We start from the raw sequence: 25433 nt of genomic DNA, 5'->3' as shown, positions 1-25433 counted from the left end.
GATTGCAAGAGGTTGCAGGCCAGGCTGAGGGACACACACACCCTCCCCCCTGCACAAATTTCATGCACCAGGCCTCTAGTCAAGAATAAAAAGGCAGTTGTAACTGAAACAGAGTGAGGGAGAGAGCCAAAAGATGGGGAGGACATGTGACTGGGGGTCAAACCAGGCAAAGCTTTGTAGGCCAGATTAAGGATATGGGACTTTAAGCACAGAAAGAAAGCCTGAGGAATGAATCATCTAAGTTTTTAAAAGATTACTTGGGCCAAAATTTGGAAAAGAACTGGCAGAGGCAAGAATGGAAACAAGAAAACAAGGCAGGAAGGCACTGCAGTCGCCTGAGAAATGACAGTGGTTTTGACTCCAATATTGGAAGTCAAGATAAGAAAGGTAAACCAATTAAATAATTTAAAGAAAGAATGAGAACTTGGTGAAGGATTGAATGTGGGGAGCAAGGAAAAGGAAAAGATCAAATAACTGCATGGTTTCTGATTTGAACAAGTGAGTGTATGGCATTTCCTAAAATGGCAAAACTGTCACATACATGAAGCAGTAACACAACACTTACGAAGCAAAATAAAACAACCGCCAAGATAACCCAAGGACGTGTATAACTGCTAGTGGTTACAGACGAGAGGTTTGACCCAGCAGGATGTGTGTGATCGGAACAGCACAGCCATGCGTCTCTTTCACTATCAGAAGCAGACTTCTTTTTTTTCCTGTTTCAAAGCCCACACTCCCTTTTAGGTCCACCCACTGAGTTCCTGTTTCCGATCTGAAGAACACCCATCTCCTGTCTTTGCAGAGCAGAGACAACAGATATATTCTGACTGGTAGAGCCCAACAGCTCGGCTTACAACTTACTCCACCCAATTCCTCGGGACTCGGAGATGCTGCATCACAAGGGAGGAATTCTCTCAAGTGGCTTCAGTACAGTCTTACAGTACATGATAGTATTTTAAACAGACATCAGCTCTTTTTTTATTTTTGAGTTTAAGTCATATGAAAAACTCTGAATTATTTATTCTGAAGTAATTTTGTTTTGCTTTCTCTTTTATTAGTAATAAGGGATATAACTTTCAATTCTGTGTTACTGTGAATTGGAATCTGGGTGTTTCACTTAGGTAATTTTTATATCTTTAACTGACTTCTGAAAAACAGGGACTATTTTCAAACAGAAAGCTCCTGTCTGACCGACAGCTATCCCCTGAGGCCATCCAAAGTGTGTGTGTGTGTGTGTGTGTGTGTGTGTGTGTGTATAATTGATTTCAGAGAGGAAGGAAGAGGGCAAGAGAGATAGAAACATCAATGATGAGAGAGAATCACTGATCGGCTGCCATTGCCTCCTGCATATCTCCCACCAGGGATCCAGCCCACAACCTGGGCATGTGCCCTGACTGGGAATCGAACTGTGAGCTCCTGGTTCATAGGTCAATGTTCAACCACTGATCCACACTGGCTGGGCCCAAAGTGCATTTTTTTAAAATATATTTTATTGATTTATTACAGAGAGGAAGGGAGAGGGATAGAGAGTCAGACACATCGATCACCTGCCTCCTGCACACCCCCCACTGGGGATGTGCCCGCGACCAAGGTACATGCCCTTGACCGGAATCGAACCCGGGACCCCCCAGTCCGCAGGCCGACGCTCTATCCACTGAGCCAAACCGGTTAGGGTCAAAGTGCATTTTTTATAGTTTGCCTCAAACCTAATCTTTTCCAGGAATCCTTTACCAATGTACTGTCCCCTACAGTAATCTCTCCTTTTTTCATTTTTTCCTCTTAAATAAGTTAAAAATACAGATAAGCATAAAGTACAAAATTTTCTTAGCTCCAAGAATTGAGAGTTGTTAGCATGTTGACATATCTGCTTTTAGGCTTTATATGTATTTCTATGTATGTAATAAAATTTTCCCCAATACATTTGAAGTACCTTTGATCCCCAATGTCAAAGGTACTTTTCCACCTCTGCCTCATCCCTGGCAATTATCAACCATGAGTTTGCTGTGAATCCTTCTAGTTCATTTTTCATTTCTTAGTTCTCCCTTTTGTATCATGAATGTTTTTCTTTCTTTTTTTGTATGGAGTTCTTGGTGGTGGCTCTAGAACAGGAAGTTTTCCCTGCTAGATGAGATGAACCAGATGGTGTTGGTTTGTGAATCCCCTCTAGCCACCAGATTTGGGGAGGAGTATGTCTTGCCTCTCTCCCAAGTATGTCTTGTCTCCTCCCTACTACAATTCTGCATTTAATCCTCGGTAACATATTCATAGAAAAGCTCAAGTAAATTTATAATGCTGCACCCAACAACATCTGGGCCCTGTTTCGGGGGAGCTCTGTGACTAGAACTCCCAGCTTGGCTTTCGATTTTCTAACTGATCTAGTTTTACTCTTGTTTGGCTGTTAGAGGCTCAAAACAAAATACTGTACATTTTAATACACAGCTGGAGGGAGTGTACATGTTCTGGAGAGTGGTACCCTTCCACACTTTAATGCCATTGCTGGACCCAAGAAAACAATCAGAAAAGGAGCAAAGATATGTGTACCAGCATGTTCATCTTACTAAGTGCCTGTCACTTAACCCAGGTTCTGTATACTTTACCTCATTTAATCTTCATGGCAACTCTGTGAGAATAAGGATTGTTGACCTTGTTTTCACAAATGGGGAAGACTGACATCTGAAGAGATCAAGTGACTTACTGAAGTTCACACAGCTACCAAAGTGGCTACCTCAGAATTTGAATCTAGTTCTGTGGGTTGCAAAGCCGATGCTTTTTATGTCTTGCTAAATTCCTACTCCTACTCAGGATGTAGCCAGATAAATTGACTACAACACTGAGGCTAACTCTCCCTTCACTGAACATCCATGGGATGTTCATTCTACTAACTGTTGTTCCCTCTACTCTATGTTTGCTCCACCTCATCCAGATTAAAGATCACTCTTTTTCTGGAAAAGAGAGAAGCAAAGTAGCATTTGAATGGCTCTTCCTTCTTGTTTTTCACATGACATCTTCTCCAAGCAACAAAAAGCCTGAAGGGCACTGTGTTATAGAGAGAAGAATTTTCCACAAGCCTCAGCTCATTCACTCAATAACAAAATATTTTTTGAGTGCCTACTATGTGACAAGACTATTAACCTTCCTGATTCTGTTTGTAGAAGCTTTTAGCACTTCTTTAACTCACCCTTGGTTTTGTATTCTTTCTTACACCTTTTTTATTACGTTTTTTTTTTTTATGTATTTCTTTATTGATTTCAGAGAGGAACGGAGGAGAGAGAGAGATAGAAACATCAATAATGAGAATCATTGATCGGCTGCCTCCTGCACGCCCCCTACTGGGGATCGAGCCCGCAACCCAGGCATGTGCCCTTGGCCGAAATCAAACCTGGGACCCTTCAGTCCGCAGACTGATGCTCTATCCACTGAGCCAAGCCAGCTAGGGCTCATTATGTTCTTTTAAAATCTGGTGTTGTCAGCTCCCCATGTAACATTCTTGCCTTCTGTTTCTCACTGTGATGTTTCCCCTCCAGCTAACTTCTCATTCTAACTTCTGTGTTTCTTTTAATAGCTACTCACTCAGGCTTGAAACTTCAGTCACTTCCAGCCCTCTCACCCTTCACACCTGCTTTGTCACTAAGTCATATCAGTTTTCTTCTCATAACATGAATTGTAACTGTCCTTCCTTTTCCCATTGCTTGTTCGAACCAAGACATCAGTAAATTCCTATCTACCTTCCTTACCTCCAATCTCTCCCTCTTCTAATTTGCCCAGCTCGTTGAACCAGATGAATCTTCTTGAAGCATTCTCTTGACTATCACATGGTTTTCATGGTGCCAGTACTCAGTGACTTTAGCCTCATCTATTCTATCCCATACTATCTATTGGTATTGCATCTATCTTCTCCTCTCCGTTCTATTTATCACTATCCTAGTTCAGTCCCTTTTTACCTCCTTCCTTTAATGTTGGAATAATATCTCAACTTTTTTGAATTTTGTTTTATTGCTTAAAGTATTACAAAGAGTATTACATATGTCTCCTCCCCTCCCCCCCCCCCTTGACATTCCCCTGGCTTTCCCTACCCCCCAGTGTCTTGTGTCCATTGGTTATGCTTATATTCATGCATACAAGTCCTTCGGTTGATCTCTTACCACCCCCCCAACCCTCCCAGCCTTCCTGCTGTAGTTTGACAGTCTGTTCGATGCTGCTCTGCCGCTGTATCTACTTTTGTTCATCAGTTTATAATGGTCTTTATTATCCATAAATGAGTGAGATCATGTGGTATTTTTCTTTCATTGATTGGCTTATTTCACTTAGCATAATGCTCTCCAGTTCCACCCATGCTGTTGCAAATGGTAAGAATTCCTTCTTTGTTATAGCAGCATAGTATTCCATTGTGTAGATGTACCACAGTTTTCTAATCCATTCATCTGCTGATGGGCACTTAGGCTGTTTCCAAATCTTAGTTATGGTAAATTGTGCTGCTATGAATATAGGGGTGCATATATCCTTTCTGATTGGTTTTTTAAAGATATATTTTATTGATTTTTTACAGAGAGGAAGGGAGAGGGACAGAGAGCTGGAAACATCGATCAGCTGCCTCCTGCACACTCCCCACTGGGGATGTGCCCACAACCAAGGTACATGCCCTTGACTGGAATCAAATCTGGGACCCTTCAGTCCGCAGGCTGACGCTCTATCCACAGAGCCAAACGGGTCAGGGCAATATCTCAACTTGTCTAAATGCCTTGCACCTTTCCCTTCCCAATCCATTTTACATGCTGCCACCAGATGAATCTTTTTGAAACACAGCACTGATCCTGCCTTTTCAACTTAAAGATATTTTGTGACTTAGTGTTCATTATACTTTAAAGTCCATATTCCTTAACCAAGTACTTACGCTCCAGTCTTGTTCCCATTATTCCCTTCATGTACTATCCACACCAACCAAATTAATGTACAAACTTTAATTGCCCCACCTTTCAACCTTTGCTCATGTTGTCCCTTCTATCTCCATATATTCAAATCCTATCCCACCCTGAAAGACTCAGTTTAAATGGTCCTATTGCACTGAAGCCTTTCTTGATCCCTATATTTATCGTTAGACCTTTGTGTGCTCTATTTTTAGAGAAAAGTATATTTAAATCCATTTTAAATATATGATCCTGAAAGATATGTATTAAAATCTAGGAGATAAATTTGACTACCCAGACTCCAGGATAACATGATTGCCTTTCCCTGAAATTTCTACCACTTCTCCCTTTTACCAACTAATTTCTCAACCTTAGTCAAATTTAGGTTCAGAGTAGAAATTGTTACCTCTGTTTTTTGTTTTTTTTTTTGTTTTTTTTTGGTGAGGGGGTCAAGGCAAGGCAGTTTCTAATCTGTTGAGGTAAAATATAATTTGTGTTTTCCATGAAAAGCATGGACGTTAGAGTCAGATGGCCCTAATGACAGCTTCAGTATTTCCCCACTGTGTGAACTTAGGCAACATACTTAACCTCTCTAAGCATCAGTGTATTCATCTATTAGTAATCCTAACAAATAAGTGGCCCTATGTGGTTTAGTCTCTGCATAAATGGTAGATAAAGAAGCACTCTCCAGAGGCCAAAAGGTATTTTTTAATTAATTTATTTGTGCTTTCAAAGAATACCCCCAGGAAATAGTTCATAACCTACAATGACATTTCTCAAATTTTCTTGCCCTGCTGCTCTATTATATCTAACCTGGATCTATTGATCTTTTCCAAGACCCTTCTCTCTCTCTCTCTCTCTCTCTCTCTCTCACACACACACACACACACACACACACTAAATAAACAAACATGAAAACACTGTCTACATCCCAACTCCCTGTTCCTGTATCGTCTTCCTCTCTCCCTCTCTCCCCTCCCCTCCTCCTCCTCCTCCTTCTTCTTTCTCTCTCTCTCTCTCTCTCTCTCTCTCTCTCTCCCATATATATATTCTGTAGATTGACAGTCTCTCTGACATCGTCCCCTTCCTCTCAGATCCTGTCTCTCTCTACCTATTTAAATATCCAGGAATAGAACCCACAATGCTTCTCCTTTTTGGAGTAGAAGAGAGGTGGTAGAGAAGGAAAAAAGGGGGGGGGGGAAGGTGTATGACAGATACACATTATTTACTCTTGTTCCTGTCAAATGTAAAATAGAGATAATAAAAACATACCTCGTATAGTTTTTAAGATGAGTGAGTAATGGTGAGTGTGTGAAGCACCTAGCATATATCTGGCATACAATTTACACAGCATGCTTGGTTAGTAGCCCTATGATTTCCATTTGTTCCTTTTTTATTCTAATTCTCTGTAGAAATTCTCCATATTTTCACCTATAGTCTTGAGCACACTAATCATAGTTATTTTAAGGTTCTCATCTACTAACCCCAAAACCTGGATCGCCTGTGGCTTTTTTTCTATTGTCCCTTTTTTCTTGTGGTTTTCAGACATGTGGTCTTGAGTTTTGGTGCACCTAATAATATTACAATGAAACATACTCATTGTGTGTCAAAAATTGTAGAGGCTCCAGCTGGTGTTGGCTTCCTCTAGAGAAGGCCCATCCTACCCTGGACTAAGCAGATAGAGTGGTGGCAGATCATCTCATTCTCCTCAGTGCTGCTGAGTCAAGGCTGGGCTGCAGTCCTGCTATGGCTCCACATTTGCCCCTGGCCCTCCAAGATTTCCCACTGAAAACCTGGTGTATAGTGAGCGTGTCCCTTCCCCTTGGCTGCTGCAATGCTCTACATCTAGAGCAGCCGTGGGCAAACTACGGCCCGCGGGCCCTATCCGGCCCATTTGAAATGAATAAAACTAAAAAAAAAAAAAAAGACCGTACCCTTTTATGTAATGATGTTTACTTTGAATTTATATTAGTTCACACAAACACTCCATCCATGCTTTTGTTCCGGCCCTCCGGTCCAGTTTAAGAACCCATTGTGGCCCTCGAGTCAAAAAGTTTGCCCACCCCTGATCTAGAGGCTTTCTCCTTAGGTGTTTTTGTCTCTTGTTCTGTGCAGCCCCAGGATTTGGCACATGTGCTGAGTGAAAAACTGGCTTTAGCGGCTACCCTACCCCTGTCAAGTCTCTACCGAAAGATCTGCTGTTTTCTCTGTTCCCTTGCAGGTGCTTCAGCAGGTGCAAATCCTAGATTCTCAGCCCCCACCCTGATTTTCTCCAACTCAGAACCAACATATGCCCTCATGGTGAAAGCAGTTCCAATAATTCCCTCATCTCTCTGGATTCTTTCCTCTCCAGAGACTTAGCCGCCTCTCAATTACATTGTCACAGCACCTCCTCACTGCTTTCAAACCAACAGTTTCTGTGTATTATCCAGCTTTTCTAATTGTTCTAGGCAGGAGAACCAGTCTGCCTCTGGCCATTTCAACCCACTCATATGCAGAAGTGGATGCTTATTAAGTCCTCATTTGTTCCCTCTCTTCGCCCCTTATCTGGCTAGACACCCCATAATACATTTTCTGGCTTACTCTCAAACAGTTGGCACTCTACTGTGTTCTCATTTTCAGCTCCCTGGGTTTCCCTACAATTATAAGCACAGCTCAGTTCATTCAGTGGTGTCTGTTCCTCCTTTCAGAGCAGTTCTGAACAAAGTCCACACTGCCATAATCTAATTATTACTGCCAGCCACCAGGCCTCAACTGTAAAAGTTGTGTACCTTGTCAAATTACATTTTACACATACTCTAAAACCTTAGTCAACTGCAGCCTTAAGTGTTATTTTTTCCCTCATCTATTTTTTACTTGACAATTGAGTAGAGTTGTATCTTTCTGTCCTCCTCCTAGATTATTTTGTTTTATTTTAGTATTTTACTTCCTTTTCCTCAGAATATCCCTTCAATCAGATGGCCAAGGCTCTTGATACATCCATCTCCCAGCCCTTTGTGAAAAATATGTGCCATCCACCGTTCCCATAAATTTCACCCCAGACCACAACAAAGCTATGTGGGGTTTTTTAAATACATTTGTATTGATTTCAGAAAGGAAGGGAATGGGAGAGAGAGATAGAAACATCAGTGATGATAGAGAATCATTGATTGGCTGCCTCCTACATGCTCCACACTGGGGATCAAGGTCACAACCTGGGCATATGCCCTGGTGAAAGCAGTTCCAATAATTGAACCATGACCTCCTGGTTCATGGATCAATGCTCAACCACTGAGCCACACCAGCTGGGTGCTTTGTGGGGTTTTTTGTTTTGTTTTGTTTTTTAATCCTCACCTGAAAATATTTATATATATATATATAACTAGAGGCCCAGTGCACGAAATTCACTCAGGGGGTAAGGAGGGGAGGGTCCTTCAGCCTGGCCTGCGCCCTCTTGCAGTCCAGGAGCCCCGCGATTGATCGCCCCACAGAGGGAGGCCCCACCCACCGCCATTGGCCAAGTAGCCTGGGCCTTCCTCTTTGGGGCGATCACGGAGCCCCCTAGCCGGTGGCCTGGGCCTCCATCTGTAGAGTGATCATGGGGTGATGGCGGGGCTCCCCGACCAATGGCATCACACCTGCCTTGGCGTGGCAGTCAGTGTTGGGTTGCTGCGGGGCCGAGATCCAGGAAGGACCGAGAGGTCAGCAGTTCAGCCCACTCGCCAGTCCCCACCCACCCGAGCCTGCTGCACGCGAAACCTGGTGTTCAGTCGTTTGTTCGGTTGTTTTAGACATCACTGACGCTGGCTCTTTATATATTAGGAGAATATATATATATATATATATATATATATATATATTTTTTTTTTTTTTTTTTTACTGGTTTCATAGATGAAGGGAGAGGGAGAGAGAGATAGAAACATCAATGATGAGAGAAAATCATTGATTGGCTGCCTCTTGCATGCCCCACACTGGGGATCGAGCCCACAACCCAGGCATATGTTCTGACTGGGAATCGAACCAGGACCTCCTGGTTCATAGGTATACGCTCAAAGACTGAGGCATGCCGGCTGGGCTCAGGATATTTTTTCAATTGATTTCTAGAGAGAGTGGAAAGGAGGGGGGACGACAGAGAAAGAGAAACATCGACATGAACCAGACACATCGATTGGTTGCCTCCCGCACTCACCCCTACCAGGACTCGGGCACTTGCAACCTAGATATGTGCCCTGGACTAGGGATCAAACCCGGCACCCTTCAATCTGAAGGCCAACACTCTAACCACTGAGAAAACTGGCCAGGGCAGGAGCTATATGTTTTGACTTCATTCTTCAAAATTTATAGATCTATAGCTAAGAATTACTAAATTATTTTTAAACTAAACATTTTTAAAAACATTATCTAATAATTATTAAATGTATTTTTAATCTGAGGATATGTGTGTTTTTTACTGATTTTGGAGGGAGAGGAAGGGAGAGGAAGAGAGAGAGAAACATCAATTGGTTGCCTCTCATATGCTTCCTTACTGGGCTCAAACCCACCTGAAACAGTTCTAAACATTTCACAAATATTAATTTATATTATCTCCATAACCAACCTGTAAAATAGCAATTATTATCCCTGTTTCACAGATGAGAAATTGAGACCCAGAGAGGTTCGGTATTTTCCCAAGATCATACCGTTAGTAAATCGTAGAGCAGAAAGGCTGACTCCAGGACCCAAACACTTAACCACTCTATAACCCTGTGGAAATTCAGTTCTCTGAAACACATTCACTACTCAGTGAGAATCCACAAAATAGCTTCTCCCAGGCTTTATTTATATCAGGAAAAGCTGTTAGGCTCCCTTCTAGTAAAAGTGGGTGGCTTGCATTTCTGTGAGCTTATCTAATCTTGGCTCTGTTATTGCCTTATTTTTCCTTTGCCCAATCCCCTTATTTGTTTATTTTACTTTTCTAAACTGGCATACATGCTTTGTGGAATGTGGTAGGGAATATATATAATTAGTTTTTTCCAAGTATTTATGAGATGAACCTACCCATCACCAGGAAAACATAATTTCAATGACCAAATCTACTATGTCGTCCCAGTTATGTAGTTAGTGACTCATTTTCCACGTCCTCATTTCTCTTACAAAGTCATGTCTGTGTGAACTAGAAAGAGAAATGAAAATACCACCTAGGTCTTTCAGTTTCCTACTTAAAATGTCGGAGTCTCTGGAGATGCATTCCAGAGTTTTACTGGCCATGTCTGCCCTAATTGGCCACAGAAGTGACAGAATTCAAGCCAGGATGTGTCCAGCAGGAGTCTAAGTACACAGGCAATGACCTGGTTGGGCTGTAAATGGGTGGGGAAATGGAAAGTCCTTGGTTATATTAGGCAAAGAGTCAAGAGCAAAAAACTAAGCTGAGAGTGGGGTGATGGCAGGTCAGAAGCCATTTTATGGAGAAAAAAAGAAACACTATCAGAATGAGTTTAAAGTATTGCACGTGCATGGAAACTGATGTGCCAGGAGAGCAGGCTAACATGGGGTCAGTGGGCTCCCTCAAATATGCTAAGCTGTTGGCACCTCCATCTTTTTTCATGCTGCTCCTTCCCCTTGCCTCTGTCCGCCTGACAAATATCTACTTATTTTTTTCCAGATTTTGCTTACATACCTTCACTATGAAGCCTTTCCTGTACTCCCCCATCCCATCTACAGCCAGCCCCCACTTATTCATTCTTTTTTGTCCCTTCCCCAACCATGAACCTGTGGCCACATCTATCTGGAGCTTCACAGCACTGATAAGTGGTGTGAATTTTTATCTTAGCTCTCTGATTTGAGAAATGTCACATTGCTGTATTTTCCTAAATGAAAATATTAGTCCCCCAAATGCCAGGATATTGACGCACTCAATATCTCTATGAGTGTCTCTCCCCCTTTCTCAGAATCCCCGGGGGCTCACAGTCCAGAAAATATGGGAAATGGCCCTTTGGTCTTCAATGCACCTCCAGTACATTGTTGAATAGAAGTGGCAAGAGCAGACATCTTTGTCTTGTTCCTGATCTTAGGGGCAAAGCATCCAGTCTTTCACCACCACCTCTGATATTAGCTGTGGGTTTGTGTAGAGACCTTTGTCTCTACAACTTGAGGCAGTTCAATTCTAATCCTAGTTTGTTGAATGTTTTTACTGTGAAAGGGTTTTGGATTTTATCAAATGCTTTTTCTGCATCTTTTGAGGTGATTATGTAGGTTTTGTCCTTTGTCCTATTAACATGGTGTACTACATTGTTTGATTTTTTTATGTTAAACCAACTTTGCATCCCTAGGATACATTCCATTCCATTGTGGTGTATAATCCTTTTACATGTTGCTGCATTTGGTTGACTAGGATGTTGTTGAGGATTTTTGCATCTATATTCATAAGAGATATTGGTCCGTAATTTTCTTTTCTTGTGATGTCTTTGTCTAGTTTTAGTATCAGAGTAATATTGGTCTCATAGAATGATTTGGGAAGTGTTCCTTCATCTTCTATTTTTTGGAAGAATTTGTGAATAATTAATATTATTTTGTTAAGGTTTGGTACAATTCCCAGTGAAGCTATCTAGGCCTTGGTTAATACTAATTACTAATTCTTTATCTTTACTTGTATTAGGTTGTACCAAAAAAGTTAATATAGCAAGCCTAAGACTCCTATCGATAGATAGTCCTACTTGCAAGATTGACTCTTGGATGGCATCTGAGCACTTGGACTTGGGGAGTGTTCCCACCATTCCCTAAATAATAAGAATGGCACCCTGTGCCTAAACTGTGCAAAAAATATATGGTTTATGCTAAACATCTGCTTTTCTTCTAGGAGGCTAGAGTTTTCATATGTGCTAGGTACAGGGTGTTTATGTGACCAATCCCCAATAAAAATGTTGGACACACACTGCCCTGGCCAGTGTGGTTAGTGACAGCCCATGCACCAAAGGGTCACGGGTTCAATTCCCAGTCAAGGGCACGTACCCAGGTTGCAGGTTCGATTCCCATCTCCAATCGGGGCACATGCGGGAGGCAACCAGTCTATATGTCTCTCTCACATCAATGTTTTTCTCTCTCTCCTTCTCCTTCCCTCCCTTCCACTCTCTCTGAAAAGCAATGGAAAAAAATATCCTCATGTGAGAATTAACAAAACTCAAGGACTTTCCATTTCCCCACCCATTTAATGTTGGACACTAAATCTCTAATGACTTCTCCTGGTGGACAGCATTTTACACATGTTGTCACAGTACAGTGCTGGAGAGAAAAAAGTACATTCTGTGTCACTTCACAGGTAGAGGACTCTTGAAAGCTTGTACCTGGCTTCCTCTGGACTTCACTCCATGAGCCTTTTCCTTTGCTGATTTTGCTTTGTATCTTTTTGCTATAATAAGTCATAGCCATGAGTATGAATACATACTGAATCCTGTGAGTTCTCTTAGTGAATTACTGAACCTTGGAGTGGTCTTGGAGACCCATGACACAAATTTATTTAGATTTTTTATTTCTTCTTGAGTAAGTCTCAGTAGTTTGTGTCTTTCTAGGAAGTTATCTATATTTGGGGGGCATACAGTTATTTATAACATTTTCTTATAATCTTTCCAATTTCTGTAAGGTCAGTAATGATGCCCTTCTTTTATTTTTTTATTTTAGTAACTTGGATATTTTCTCTTTTCTCCTTGATCAGTCTAGCTAAATTTTTGTCAATTTTTCAAAGGACAAGCTATTATTTCCATTGATTTTCGCTATTATTTTTCTATTCTTTTATTTTGTTTCTTTCTACTCTAGTATTTTTTGTTGTTATTGTTTCTTCCTCTGCTTGCTTTAGTTTTGTCGCCTTTTTCTCATTTCTTAGGGTGAAAGGTTAGGTTATTGATTTGAGATCCAGTGGGTTGTTTTTTTTAGGAGTTTTCAGCTATAAATTTCCCTGTAAGCACTGCATTAACTGTATTTCATACGTTTTGGTATTTTCTAATTTCCCTAGTGATTTTTTTCTGTGAACCATTGATTATTTAGGAATATGTTATTTAATTTTCTCATATTCATGAATTTCCCCCAAAAAAGATTTTTGTTATTGATTTCTAATTGCATTCCACTGTGGTTAGAGGAGACTTTTGATGATTTTAATATTTTTTAATTTTTGTACCTTGACTTATGGCCTATCATATGGTCTAGCCTGGAAATGTTCCGTGTTCACTTGAGAAGACTGTGTAACCTGCTGTTTGGGGGTTGCAATGTCTTTTACTATTTTCCCCGATCTCCTTTTTGGACGCCAGTATGAGAGTAGCAGAGTCGTGGATGTTGCAGCTTCATTTTCTTTCCCTCCTTCTGGTGTGAGAAAATAAGCAAATAATCTCAAATTAACCTAATTTCCTCCTGATGCCCTTCCAGATTCCAAAAAATCCAAGGCATGCACAGCTTTTCCATACCTAGCTGTGATTTCTCTTCCGGGACACATGAGGACAAGGAATGTGTCCCTGCCCACAAGCAAAGCAAAATGAGTGCTCTTGCTCTTCTGTGCTCTCAATGGCTGCCTCAGAGACACTCCTACTCAGGAGGTGGTCAGTCAGTGCTTCTTTAATCACTGAACTTGGTCCCAGACCATCACACTATCGGCAGACCAAGGGAGGTCTGGTTAGGTGAATTAGAGCTTTTACCTCCTATAATAAATTCCCACTGGCCCTTTGGCAAGGTCTAAAATTGTCCCTTCTATTCTTGTTTTCCCAGATATCAGAAGTGAATAACCACATCCTCTTCTTTCCCTTTGGTATCTGTAAAGGATCAATTTGCCTGCAACTAACAGAAAAGCAATCTAAGTCTAACTTGAGTAATTAAGAGTTTATTTTTCTCATTAACAAGAAGTGTGGGGGCAGACAATTATGAGTTAGTGCAATTGATCAATGATACCGTCAAAGACCCAGGCTCTTTTCATTTTTCCACTGCAGCAACCATAGCAGGTGTACTTCATCCTTATACCAATTGTGTCATGGTCACAAGATGCAACTTAAGTCCTGTCCTAGGGGGAAAGAAGGGATAGGTACAGAGACAAAAAGCTTGCCAGCATATTACAAAGCTTTTCTAGAATATTACCCAGCAACTTCTATGTCTCATTATTTAAATCTAGGTCATAAATCACCCCTAGACCAATCACTGAAAGGCTGAAAAATGGGTAGAGAAAAGGGGAAAGGAAAGAGGGAGGGGAGCAGTGACCAGTCAACCAAAAATTGGCTGCCACACCCTCTTTCATAACCTTAGTAAAGAAGTTAGGCCAAGGGACAGGGAGGAGGACTTCAGTCAGGCTGAGGTTGGAGGATGGCACGCCATTCAGCTCTGCCCCAGTCCACACCTGTTCTAAACAGAATCAGTCCCCCTTTCTAAAAATCTAAGTTCCTTGGCCCCTTCTATAGCAAAGTCTCTAACCACAACATAAATAGACACCTTTCACCTTCTTTCTGATAAATTCAGCATCTAACTCATGTTCCTTTCTTTAGAATTAGCAAAAGCATATTCTAAGTACTCCGCAGTCAACTAGTCATTAAACATTGTTCGATTTGAGGGCCTCAAAGGCTGGTCTGGGACATCCCAAAAGACATCCCCATGCCCCTGCCTTTTCTCAGTCTCAGATACCTGCTATGGCAGTTAACCATTTCCAACACAGCTACAACTGCCTGTACCAGCAGGTCAACCCATGACTTAGGTAACATGTTCAAGTTTGGATTTCAAGTCTCTGAAGAGGTTAGAAATTTGGAGTCCAAAATAGGGGCCTTAAAGTTCAACTACCTTACCTCTCACTTTCTCAGAATACTCCTGAAAATGACAGATAAACCAATATCTTCATCAAACTCTAATAAGGATGGATTTGTCTCTCTTCCTTCCAGAACCTTCTGCCAACCTCTCTTTAAATCAGCCCAAACATTTTAAAGCATTTTGTAAAATCCTCTCAACTCATTCTCTTCCCAGCCCTATGATAATCGCCACATCAGGAGTTACTTTGGAGAGACCTCATTTGTTTCTGCATACTCATTCTCTAACAAAATCTTAGCTAGCTAGTCTCAAAATCAGTTGACTAAAATCCTTGGGTCATGATTTTTTTATGTGTCCAACATTCAAAGATTCCTAGTAATCACCGGATGTAGCAGGTGTGAGTTTTTTCCCATAGCACTGAGGTGCAAGAAATGTCTCATGACTGTAAACCCCATTCTATTCTCCCAGGAGCCAGGGGTTTTCTGGGACACAGGACTTCCAGTGCTAAAAATGGGCAAACTGAAACAGTTGGCCACCCTAAGTCTGGACAAACATCAGTTTGCAATCCTTTCCCTTACTATAGTATAAGTTCTAAGAAGGCAATGAAGCCCTAGCTGGTTTTGCTCAGTGGATAGAGCATCAGCCTGCGTATTGAAGGGTCCCGGGTTCGATTCCAGTCATGGGCACATGCCCAAGTTGCGGGCTTAATCCCCACTTGGGGATGTGCAGGAGGCAGCCAATCAATGATTCTTTCTCATCATTGATGTTTCTATCTTTCTCTCCCTCTCCCTTCCTCTCTGAAATCAATAAAAATGTATTTTAAAAAAAAAAGAAGGCAATGAACATGTCTAATGAATTTCTATATACCCATGCCTAGTGCTCCGATAATAAACACTCAATAAATTCTCAATAAACAAACTAATTCACAAACAAATGCATAAATGCATGAAACTGTATAAAAATAGATTATAATAAAAAATAATAATCCAAAGTCTGAATTGATCTCAAAAGCCACATCAGCAGTCATTTGAGTCAATGAAATGGAGTGCTCTGCAACGTCCTATTTATTCCTTCCAGAGACCATCCCTGCCAGGCTTAGAGACCATGTCCTGCCCCGGCTGGTGTTGCTCAGTGGTTAGAATGTCAGGTTACACACTGAAGGGTTGTGGGTTCAATTCCCAGTCAAGGGCATGTACCTGGGTTGCAGGTTCAATCCCATGCTGTGTGGGGCTGTGCAGGAGGCAAGCAATTGATGTGTCTCTCTCACATAAATGGCCCCTCCTCTCTGCCTCCCTAAAAATCAATGGAAAAAAAATACCCTCCAGTGAGGATTAACAAAACTAAATAAAATTAAAATAGGCCATGTCCTCAGAGCAGAGGCAAATTCCTCCATGTACACAGATACCACGAATTCTATATAATCTATTTTCAATTTTATGGATAAGTATTGGGTAGACTTTCTATCATGAAGGTTCCTCAGGAAGACAGCACATCTCCAGGTATAAGCAAAATGTTAAGAAAGAATAAGCTCGCCCTAACCGGTTTGGCTCAGTGGATAGAGCGTCAGCCTGGGGACTGAAAGGTCCCATGTTCGATTCCGGTCAAGGGCATGTACCTTGGTTGCAGGCACATCCCCAGTAGGGGGTATGCAGGAGGCACCTGATCGATGTTTCTAACTCTCTATTTCTCTTCTCTGTAAAAAATCAATAGAGTATATGTTTAAAAAAAGAAAGAATAAGCTCACATATGTAATACCTTAATAAAGAAAAAAATTGCAGACACCCCCCAAAAAAATAAAAAAGAAAGAAAGAATAAACTTCTGAAGGTACCTATCACCTTCTGGGCCTTCCAGTACTTCCAGAGTTCTGTGCTGCACTGAATGATGACAGTGATGTAAATTGAACAGAGACTTCCACCACCACCCCAGCACATCCCATTGGGGTAGAACTCTTACTGCCACAGTAGTTTTTTTGCTTCACTGTGTCACTTTCCACTTGTCTTCCACAAGACACTGATATTCCTCTATTCCCTTAATATATTGTCCCCTTTTTGCCTTTTATATTATTTCTTCCAACTTTTCATGTAAATTCAAATGGGTAGAGCGAGGTTGCTATTGTTAATCTTCTGTAGTAGGGAGACTATGGTGGTCACCTCAAGCAAGAGAACACAATTCTGATTCCATGTCTCCTGGAGTTTTGTAGTTTTCCTTGAAAAACTACCACAGAAAATTACCTCATTTCCGTGCCTGGTTTCAAAGGGCGCACCTAGAAAACCTGCTATGTCTGTCTGTCTCCTCCTTATCCATGTGCCAACCTCTCATCTCCATGGCACATGGCAAAGTGTCACCACTCTGTTCTTCAGTACCCTTCACTCACAGTCATCACCCTCGGAATTCTGACCCTTCTTTATGTCCTGTGACTGGCTGAGTTGACCTCAAAAGCCCTGTCCCCCACCCCCACCTTGTTGTACCAAAGATTTCCTCTCCCTGTTCTCCCCTCCCCATATCACTGTGCAGGCAGTTTTGACCACTTTCTTCTTAAACCCTCTCTGGGCATTCCAGAGGTTCCCCTAACAGCCCATTCTACACAAGTCATGCAACACAAGCAGACTTTATCACCCTCAAAATAAGACCTCAATTTTCACAACACCACACACAAGTCTTTGTTTCAAGACTTTGTTTTAAAGAATTATAATTCTTGCCTGGCCAGTGTGGCTTTGTGGTTGAGCGTCAACCCATGAACTAGCAGGTCAAGGTTTGATCCCAGTCAAGGCACATGCCCAAGTTGTGGGCTTGATCCTTGGTGTGGGGCCATGCAGAAGGCAACCGATCAATGACTCTCTCTCATTATTGAAGTTTCTATCTGTCCCTTTCTCTTCCTCTCTGAAATCATTTATTTTTTTAAAAATATAGAATTATAATTCTTAAAACTCTACATTTACCATTTAGTAAGACATTAGGTCTCTCTAGGGCAGTGGTTCTCAACCTGTGGGTCACGACCCCTTTGGCGGTCGAACGACCCTTTCACAGGGGTCACCTAAGACCATCCTGCATATCAGATATTTACATTATGATTCATAACAGTAGCAACAGTACAGTTATGAAGTAGCAACGAAAATAATTTTATGGTTGGGTCACAACATGAGGAACTGTATTTAAAGGGCCAGAAGGTTGAGAACCACTGCTCTAGGCTGAACATCTACTTTAAGGAATCTCTTAACTTGTCTCTGTATTGTCAAAACTTTTTTAAAATATATATTTTATTGATTTTAGAGAGAGGAAGGGAGAGGGGTAGAGAGATAGAAACATCGAATTGGCTGCCTCCTGCACAACATCCACTGAGGAATGAGCTCACAACTGCAACTGGGCATGTGCCCTGACTGGGAATCGAACCATGACTTCCTGGCTCATGGGCCTATGCTCAACCACTGAGCCACACCAGCCGGACCTGTCAACACTTTTGTGTACATCCCCACAGGGGAGGAAGAGGAGTATCTAGGGGCACAGGTGATTCAGGCAGGAAGCCCCTCCCTCGGGGAAACCTTGGCTGGGATTGATCTTCAAAACGTTCCAAAGACTGAAGATGAACCAGAGTGTATGTATGTCCTTGTTTCAGAAAAGAGAATGGCTGCTGTTGGCCAAAGGGGAACCGCCGAGCCGAGGCCACAGCCTGAGAGAGGCTGCCACCACCTTCTATGTGATCATGCCATCACGATCCCCCACTCTGCTGGTAAAGGCAGTGGCCACGCGGGAACTGATGCTGCCCAGCCCCTTCCCCCTGCTGCCTGAGAACCTGCCTGATGACAGCCTTAAGATTGTGGAGGCAAGTGGAGCCCAGGTCTCATGAGACAGAGAGAGGGGAGAGAAGGGAATTCAAGAAAGGGATGAGGGCAAGGAATGAGCCAGTGAGTTGAAGGACAGGGAGCTGAGGGAGAAGTGGCCCCAAGGGTGTGGTGAGAGAGTCAGAGAAGCAAGGGTAGGAACTGAGGCCGAGCAGGAGGAAGAAAGCAGCGTGGAATGTTCCCACGGGTCACTCTGCATTGTAAGTGTGCATGTGTGTGTACCTGTGTTTGTGTGCATCTATTTCTGTCTGTTGAGGGAAAGAGAAAAGGCAGACAATGTAGGTGCCCAGAATAGGAAGGGCTTCAAAATCAGACTGGGGTGCAAAGGGGGGAACAGCTCTGAAGGCCATTTCCTCCTCCTCCTCTTCCTTGGGTCTGGATTCTGGATTTCCTCCGCCAGCCGCCCCAGTCGGAGGACAGGAGGGCGGCTCTGGGTGGGGAGAACTGGAACCACCTCGATGCTGGATCACTGGCTTACGTGCAGAGGGGACAGAGCCTGGGATTGTGCTCCTGGCTTGACGGCCACAGGGATGCAGAGAGAGGTGGGCACAGTGGCTGTGGCTCACGCAGCGTCTCACTTCAGGGCCAATGGTTCCTGGCACAGGATGTTGTGGCCGGAAAACCTGACTGCTCAGGAATGCTGTGCTCGCGTGTCCTTTAGTTCTGCTCACCTCACGGCACAGGCAGGCCAGAACTCTGCACTCGCCTTGCAGACTGCAAGCACCCGCAGGCCGGGGACACACCCTCCCTCACAGCCTTGCACACTGGATCCTTTATAACCCTCATGACGCTCCAGAATCCCATGACACACCTCTCGGGGCCAGAGTGTTCAGTGTCCCTAAGCAGTCAGGGTTCTCAGACTTCTTGTACCTGTGCCTGACACACACGTGCCTCACAATCGGAGCTGGGGGCCAGAACACCCTGTGGGACACTCATCTATTTCACAGTCTTCAGAGACACCTGAGTGTTCATGCCTCTTACACCCCAAGAGCTCTGCCTGACATCTTGTGATCTGCAATCTCAAGTTCCTCCTCCTCTCTTCCTCAGAGCTTGCTGGACGGCCTGGAGCTAGAGCCCACCTACAACCCCTTGCAGGTTTGGAGTCACCTGTACTCACACCTGAGCAGGACCTTTGCCAAGCCCCAGAGCCGACTCCACCCAAGCTGGGAGAGCCGGGCCCTGAGAAAGGTACAGCTCCCCTCCGGCCTCCCCTCAGTACTCCCCTCCTCCCCCTTTATGCCCAGAATCCAAGAGATCCTCATCTCCCATTACTAATACCCACCCCTACCCCATCCCGGGGAGTAGCCCTCTTCTCTGGACCAGGCCAACAGGGAAGAAAGAGAACACCCCTTTGCCCTAGACCAGTGGTCGGCAAGCCACATGCGGCTCTTTGGCCCCTTGAGTGTGGCTCTTCCACAAAACACCGACTTCTGCGCATGGGCCACAAAGTTTCAATTGCACTGTACATGCGCACCCGTACGTGGTATTTTGTGGAAGAGCCACACTCAAGGGGCCAAAGGGCCGCATGTGGCTCGCGAGCCGCAGTTTGCCAACCACTGCCCTAGACAGAGGAAATTACAACCCCTCCCCACTGAGGGAGCTCTTCTGCTGGGGCAATGACATGATAATGTTCAGGTATCTTAGTTTAGTGTTTAGTCATTGTTCCACATGCAAACCGGCTGCACTGGAACTACGGCCATAGGCCTTCATTGAAAGGAGAGGTTGAAGGGAAGGTAGGAAAAGAAAAGCCCCAGGGAAGGGAAATTAGTATTTACTGAGCATCAGTCATTTATTTGCCGGCTGTGTGACAAGTGCTTTCACATATGATTTTCTCATGTACTCCTCACAGCATCCCTGCGAGGTAAGAGTCATTTTACAGAAAAACAAAGGGAGTCTGGCCAAGGGTAGTAGCTTGCAGAGAGGGCTCTAGTGACAAAGGTTAAAGAGAGAAGAGTAATTGAATGTGGTCAGTTACGTATTTTTATGAAATTCGTATTTTATATTTGAGCTTCCTTTTGCCCTTAACTTTTTCCAGTTCTGCAGTAATAGAGCCTTTAGAACAAACCCGCCGGCCGCGCGTTTGACATGCTTGCAAACCGCTTTCCCTTAGCTGAAGTTACAAGCGATGTTTCCGACTAGGAGGAACAGAACTCACCATAGGTTAGCTGGTGGGCAAGCTAGCAGAGGAGGGTCACAGCCAGGACCTGTGCACTGTGGAGGCTGGAGTCCAGGGGGCTCCACTGCCCTGAGCCTTGAGGCTGTCATTCCGGATGGGACAAGGGAAGGAGTGAGGGCAGCAGACCCAGAAGGGAATGGGAGAGATCAGGAACTCGGGTCTTCAGAGATGGCTCTACTCAACTTTCTTTTCAGCCTGGGCAGCTGCAGACAAATCGAGTTCGAGCCACAGTGGCCCCTCTGCGTATGACTTCAGCCCCTGGCAGAGCCCCCAAGATACCAGCGGCCAGCAAAGCCTCCACAGAAGCCTTCTTGCAGCTTTCTGAGGAGGAGGAAACGGAGGGGGAGGAGGAGGATCCCTCAGGGCCTTAAGCACAGACCTTGGCTGCCCTGCTCAACCACATCCACGCTAGGGCTAATGTGCCGGTGTTCTGAGGTCAGACTTGCCTTCCACCCACCTGAGCCTCTGTGAGCTCCAGGTGACTGAGAAACTGCCTTCCCCTCTGTTCTCAGTGCTGCCCCCACCCCACTCCTCAGCCTGGGAGGGCACACCCACGCCTCCTGCTTCTCCAAGTGGGGACTCATTTTCTTTTTTTTCTTTTTTTTTTTGTCGTTTTCTTTTGGGTCATTTGATTCTGTTAACACAGATGAAGATTAAATACTCAGTAAACCAACACCATTTTAGGAGCATTTCAGGCCCCGAATTTCTCCTTGTAGCTGTGTAAGCAGGTGGATATCAGATCATCTTCGGGAAGTGGCCTCAGAAGACAAGGATGAGGCTTTCAAAGCTCGTGGAAAACAAGAATTGAAACCCAAGCATGATTTTGTAGCCTGTGCCCCTTCCGCTACACCTACCCCATTGTAGTGCCCTTTAGGCTCCAAACATAAAAGTGGTTGGTACTCAGTACCTACATGCAAAGTGTGTATGGATGGGATGGGTGGCGGGGAAGGTATGAAAAAGATCTATTCCTTTCCTATTCTCCTCTCCTCACACCTGTCCACCTTCCCATCTGCCCTCTCCATCCACAGAATAACTATAAAATGTTTACCTTCTCTGTACTTCAAATTGCATTAAGTACTTGAGAAATTTAACTCCTTCCATATAACAACCCCATGAAGTAGAAACTGTTAAGTTTTCCCAGTTTACAAAGGAGCAGCAGGGGTAACTAAGGGTTTGCAGGTGTTATCAAACTCACCCAGGGTCACCAGGGGGTCAAGCCCAGATGGGCTAGGGACCACCCAACACATCCCTGGTTCTCCTTCTGATCCCCTCCACACCCACCCAGCACACCCTGCTTCTGGGTCCCCTCTGTGACTATTCACACACATAGACCTCTTAAACCCTCTGGCTTTAATGAGAATAAAACTTTTTTTAAATAAATCTCTGGGGGGGGAAATACAGGGGAAAGGATCCAGGCAGTCCAGCATCTTCCTACAGACTCCATGCAGGCCCCGCCAATTGTACCCACTCTAATCCATAGACTTGGTCCATCAACTGTCCATTCTTTTGGGGGGATGACTTAGAGATGCTGGCCTCCCCAGGTACCATCCCTGAGCCCCTCTCATCTGTCCCACTTCCAGGATTTCTGGGGATTAATCATCCTCCCCTGGACTCCCCTGATTTGTCTGATCCTCCAGTCTCACACAGGCCCCTCCAGTCCTCTGGGTCCCACTGGTTCTAACAGGTTTCTTTGATCCCCCCAATGCCACCTCTCCAAGGTCCTCCTATCAGCAACCCCAGCCTTGCTCTACTTCTCATGTGGAGCCCTCTGACTTGACCCCAGTCCTGTTGGCCCCTACTCTAGAGAGCCCACAGTCCCAGTCCCCTGAGGCCCTGCTCTTCTGGATCTGGCTGTACAGGGCAGTGTCTGAGCTGTGACCTTTGCTGCCACTGCCAGTTGTACCAGGTTCAGGGAAGGTCAGGCGCTGGGGCTTGGGAGCTGGGACGGGTTTTGTGCTCCGAGGGGGAGGCACAGCGTAGTCATCGGTGGCGGGGTTGTAGGGGAGCTCGTAGCCCTCCTCCTTCGCTCGAGCCTGGCACCACCATGCATCCTTGGGCTCCTGAGGCAGATCATAAAGGCCCCGGGCAGAAGCTGCTCCCGGGCCCTCTGGTTCATCATAGATGGGGTCCTCCTTGGGGTCCGTCAGCTTGGCCTTCATCATCTGCTGCTGCACATGCTCATACAAGTCCCAATAGAGAGTTTTCTTTAACTGTACCTTCTCCCCTGCCTGAGCCGCGGTGCTGTCCAACGGGTCTGAATATAGGGAATCTTGGGAAGGACCTGGAGGAATGCGCAGAGAGTCTAAGGGCTCAGAGTACAGAGCCGGCGGGCTGTCTGGGAGCTCCTGGGCACCAGGGTGGGAAGCCAGCTTCCCCTCTGCCACTTCTTCATGGGAATCAGCTCTAAGAACATCCTGCCCCTGACCAGCCTTGCCCTGGGCCTTTTGCCGGTGGATAGCAGTCTCGACTGCCTGAAAAATGTCATTTCCCTGTGCCGTCTGGAAGGTGAAGTTCCCAGGGCCGGAGGGGCAGCGCCGACCAGCCTCAAAGGAGAACATGACCTGAAAGAGTGTGAAGGGAGACACATTCCCAGGAGTCAACAGGAGAGGTGAGGCCCAGGGGGTCTACAAAGAGAAGACTAGCTGGCCAGGGAGGTGGGCTCCTGGGCTAGAAGGGTTATCCAGAAGGCAGAGCTTCCCGCCTTCCTCCCTGCCCACCCAGCCCTCAGCCCCAGCCCCAGCCCCAGCAAGCCCGCCTTCCCAGCCGGCACCCCTACCTTGTCTCGGCCATAGCGACGCAACAGCGTGTAGGGCCAGGAGAGGAGCGGCTCCAGAATCTGACTCTGAGTTCCCGCAGTCAGGAGAGTCAGCTTCTCAGCCTCCACCCTCAGCACATAGGAGCCATGCAGGCCGCAGCGCTCGGCGGCCTCGGTCCTCTGCACGGTTACCCAGAACTGGGATCCTGGGGGGAATGCTCAATGAGACTGGCACCTGGCCGGGGGCGGGGACAGGTGGCCCGGCACTCCCTCGTAAGCCAGCTCTCAGTCACTTCCCACTTCCCCATGGCACCCCAGTCGGCCCCTTCCCAGGGCCACCCTTCCTTCCCACCTCCTCCCTGCACAGCTCTCCAGGCGGCTACCTTCCCAGGTGGGGCTATACAGCGAGTTCTCCAGCATCTCCAGGGCAGAAAGCTTGGGTGGGTTCTCGGCAGGCGCCGGACCCCAGCTGCCTTTCTGGGGTAAAGAGAAAGAGAGTACCCAGAACCCTGTCATTTCCTCATCGCGGTTCCGAGGGTCTGAGCCAGCCCAGTTCCCCTGCCCAGTTCCTACCCCCATCCCGCATCGCCCCTAGGGCCCAGTTCGGCTCGCCCCAGCCCCTCGCGGGCAGTCCTGGCCCCCTCACCGGAAAGGCATTCAGGCACAGCATTTGCACCCAGGCGGCGCTGGACGGCGCGTCGGCCGCCAGCAGGTGCGAGCGCTGCGCCGTGTCCAGGCGGAAGGCGGCGGCTCCGGGCTCCGGGGGGCTCTCCACGGCCACGGGCACCACGCTCACGCACTCGGCTAGACGGATCACCTTGCAGTCCAGGCGGCGCGAGCTCCCTCGGCCCCCTCCGGAGCTCGGCCCCTTGTGATCGAAGAACTCGAGGCGCGCTACGCCGTGGGGGCTGGCCGGGTAGAGCACGGCCCAGGTCTTCCTCCACCTCTGCGGAAAGAGAGCGGGAGGCGCTGGGGAGGCAGCGGGCGAGCGCCCGTCGGGGAAGGAAGGACCCGCGCAGGCCGCTTCCCAGGCTCAGGCTTCCCGACGGGGCCTGCGAGCGCGCACCCCAAGGCCGGCAGACGCGCCTCCGCAGTATGCGGAGACTTCGTGGGGGCTCACCGGGCTCTCGGCTCCCCGCGCCGCGCTCCCACCCGCTGCCTGCCCCTCCCCCTTCCCGGGCCCCATCGCCCACCCCTGGCTCTGGTGGGGTTCGGTCCCCCCGCCCCGGTCTACCTTGGCACCGAAACGCTGACCCTGCAAAAAGAGCGGCCCCTCCATCACGGCCCCGTCCATGGCCCGGTCCATGGCTCCCGGCGGTTCCTTCTTTGCTTCCTGGCCTTGCAGGCAGGAGGCGGGGCAGGGGGCGGGGCGGGGGCGGGGCCGGGCCCACCCGGGGCGTTCCCGCCAGCGCCCCGGACCCCGCGGACCGCGAGCTGGGAGGACAGAGAAGAGCAAGAATGGGAGAGGGTCCCCAGATAAGCTGGACGGCGCCCTCCCTCCAGGCCCCTACCCTACCCACGCCCTGGGACGAGCACGGGTGGCTCCACCAAGAGAAACCTCGCGGTTTCGGCCAGAGGGCTCTGGCGCCTGGGCTTGGGCATGATGTCATATGCTCAACGTGACGTAGGAGTGAAGGCTGTGACATCACCTGGAAAATGCCGACCGGCACCCTAGGGGCCCGGAGGGGCCACGTGGGCCCTCTTAGCCCCAGTTCCCCCTACCAGACCCGTCCCCAGCCTGGCAGTTTACTCTCCACGGAGCCGGGGACCGGGAGGAAGGGCTGGGGACTGGAAGGCTTCCCGGAGCCCGGAGCTGAGCCGCGGGCTCCCGCCGCCACAGGGGCCGCCGCCTGGGCCGCTCCACAGCCCCGTGGCCTCTTGCGTGTCTGGATCCCTGACCGCAGCTGCCCGGCCTCCAGCCCGAGGGAAAAGAAAGCTTCATTGAGCCGGCCCGGAGGGGCGGGACAGGGGTGGGGAGGTGGAGCAACAGTGGCCAGCTAGCTCCACCGGGGAGGGGAGGACCTAGAGGAGGGAC

The 25433-nt window shown here is 46.5% G+C and overlaps 2 protein-coding genes across 4 annotated transcripts in view; one reads left to right on the top strand and one right to left on the bottom strand.

Annotated features, from left to right (window-relative positions):
* M1AP (meiosis 1 associated protein) overlaps positions 1–21530 on the top strand; it is a 60844-nt gene extending 39314 nt beyond the window's left edge. Inside the window, exons 7-10 of one of the 2 annotated variants that reach the window (XM_070429554.1) lie at positions 18242–18448; positions 19515–19655; positions 20317–20328; positions 20838–21530. In XM_070429554.1, the coding sequence (XP_070285655.1) occupies positions 18242–18448; positions 19515–19655; positions 20317–20328; positions 20838–21014 (537 nt within the window). In that variant the 3' untranslated portion in view covers positions 21015–21530. The remainder of the gene's footprint in view (positions 1–18241; positions 18449–19514; positions 19656–20316; positions 20329–20837) is intronic. The other variant, XM_070429553.1, reaches the window with a different exon arrangement.
* A 410-nt stretch (positions 21531–21940) lies between these two features.
* DOK1 (docking protein 1) lies at positions 21941–25287 on the bottom strand. Of its 2 annotated transcripts, none has more exons than XM_070429551.1 (5): positions 24633–24776; positions 24045–24344; positions 23782–23875; positions 23420–23604; positions 21941–23204 (listed from the first exon to the last, which is right to left on the bottom strand). In XM_070429551.1, the coding sequence occupies exons 1-5, from the start codon at positions 24702–24704 to the stop codon at positions 22398–22400; spliced, it is 1458 nt and encodes a 485-aa protein (XP_070285652.1). In that variant the 5' UTR covers positions 24705–24776; the 3' UTR covers positions 21941–22397. The 2 variants fall into 2 exon arrangements, with proteins under 2 accessions (XP_070285652.1, XP_070285651.1); XM_070429550.1 differs by having other exon boundaries at positions 21944–23204; positions 23782–23871; positions 24633–25287.
* Positions 25288–25433: the final 146 nt, after the last annotated feature.

Source organism: Myotis yumanensis, unplaced genomic scaffold (genome assembly GCF_028538775.1).
Source record: "Myotis yumanensis isolate MYYU_CA2020_CCGP unplaced genomic scaffold, mMyoYum1.0.hap1 SCAF_11, whole genome shotgun sequence".
Classification (NCBI taxonomy): domain Eukaryota; kingdom Metazoa; phylum Chordata; class Mammalia; order Chiroptera; family Vespertilionidae; genus Myotis; species Myotis yumanensis.
Note: the sequence above shows the minus strand (reverse complement) of the source record. Positions and strands in the feature narration are given on the sequence as shown.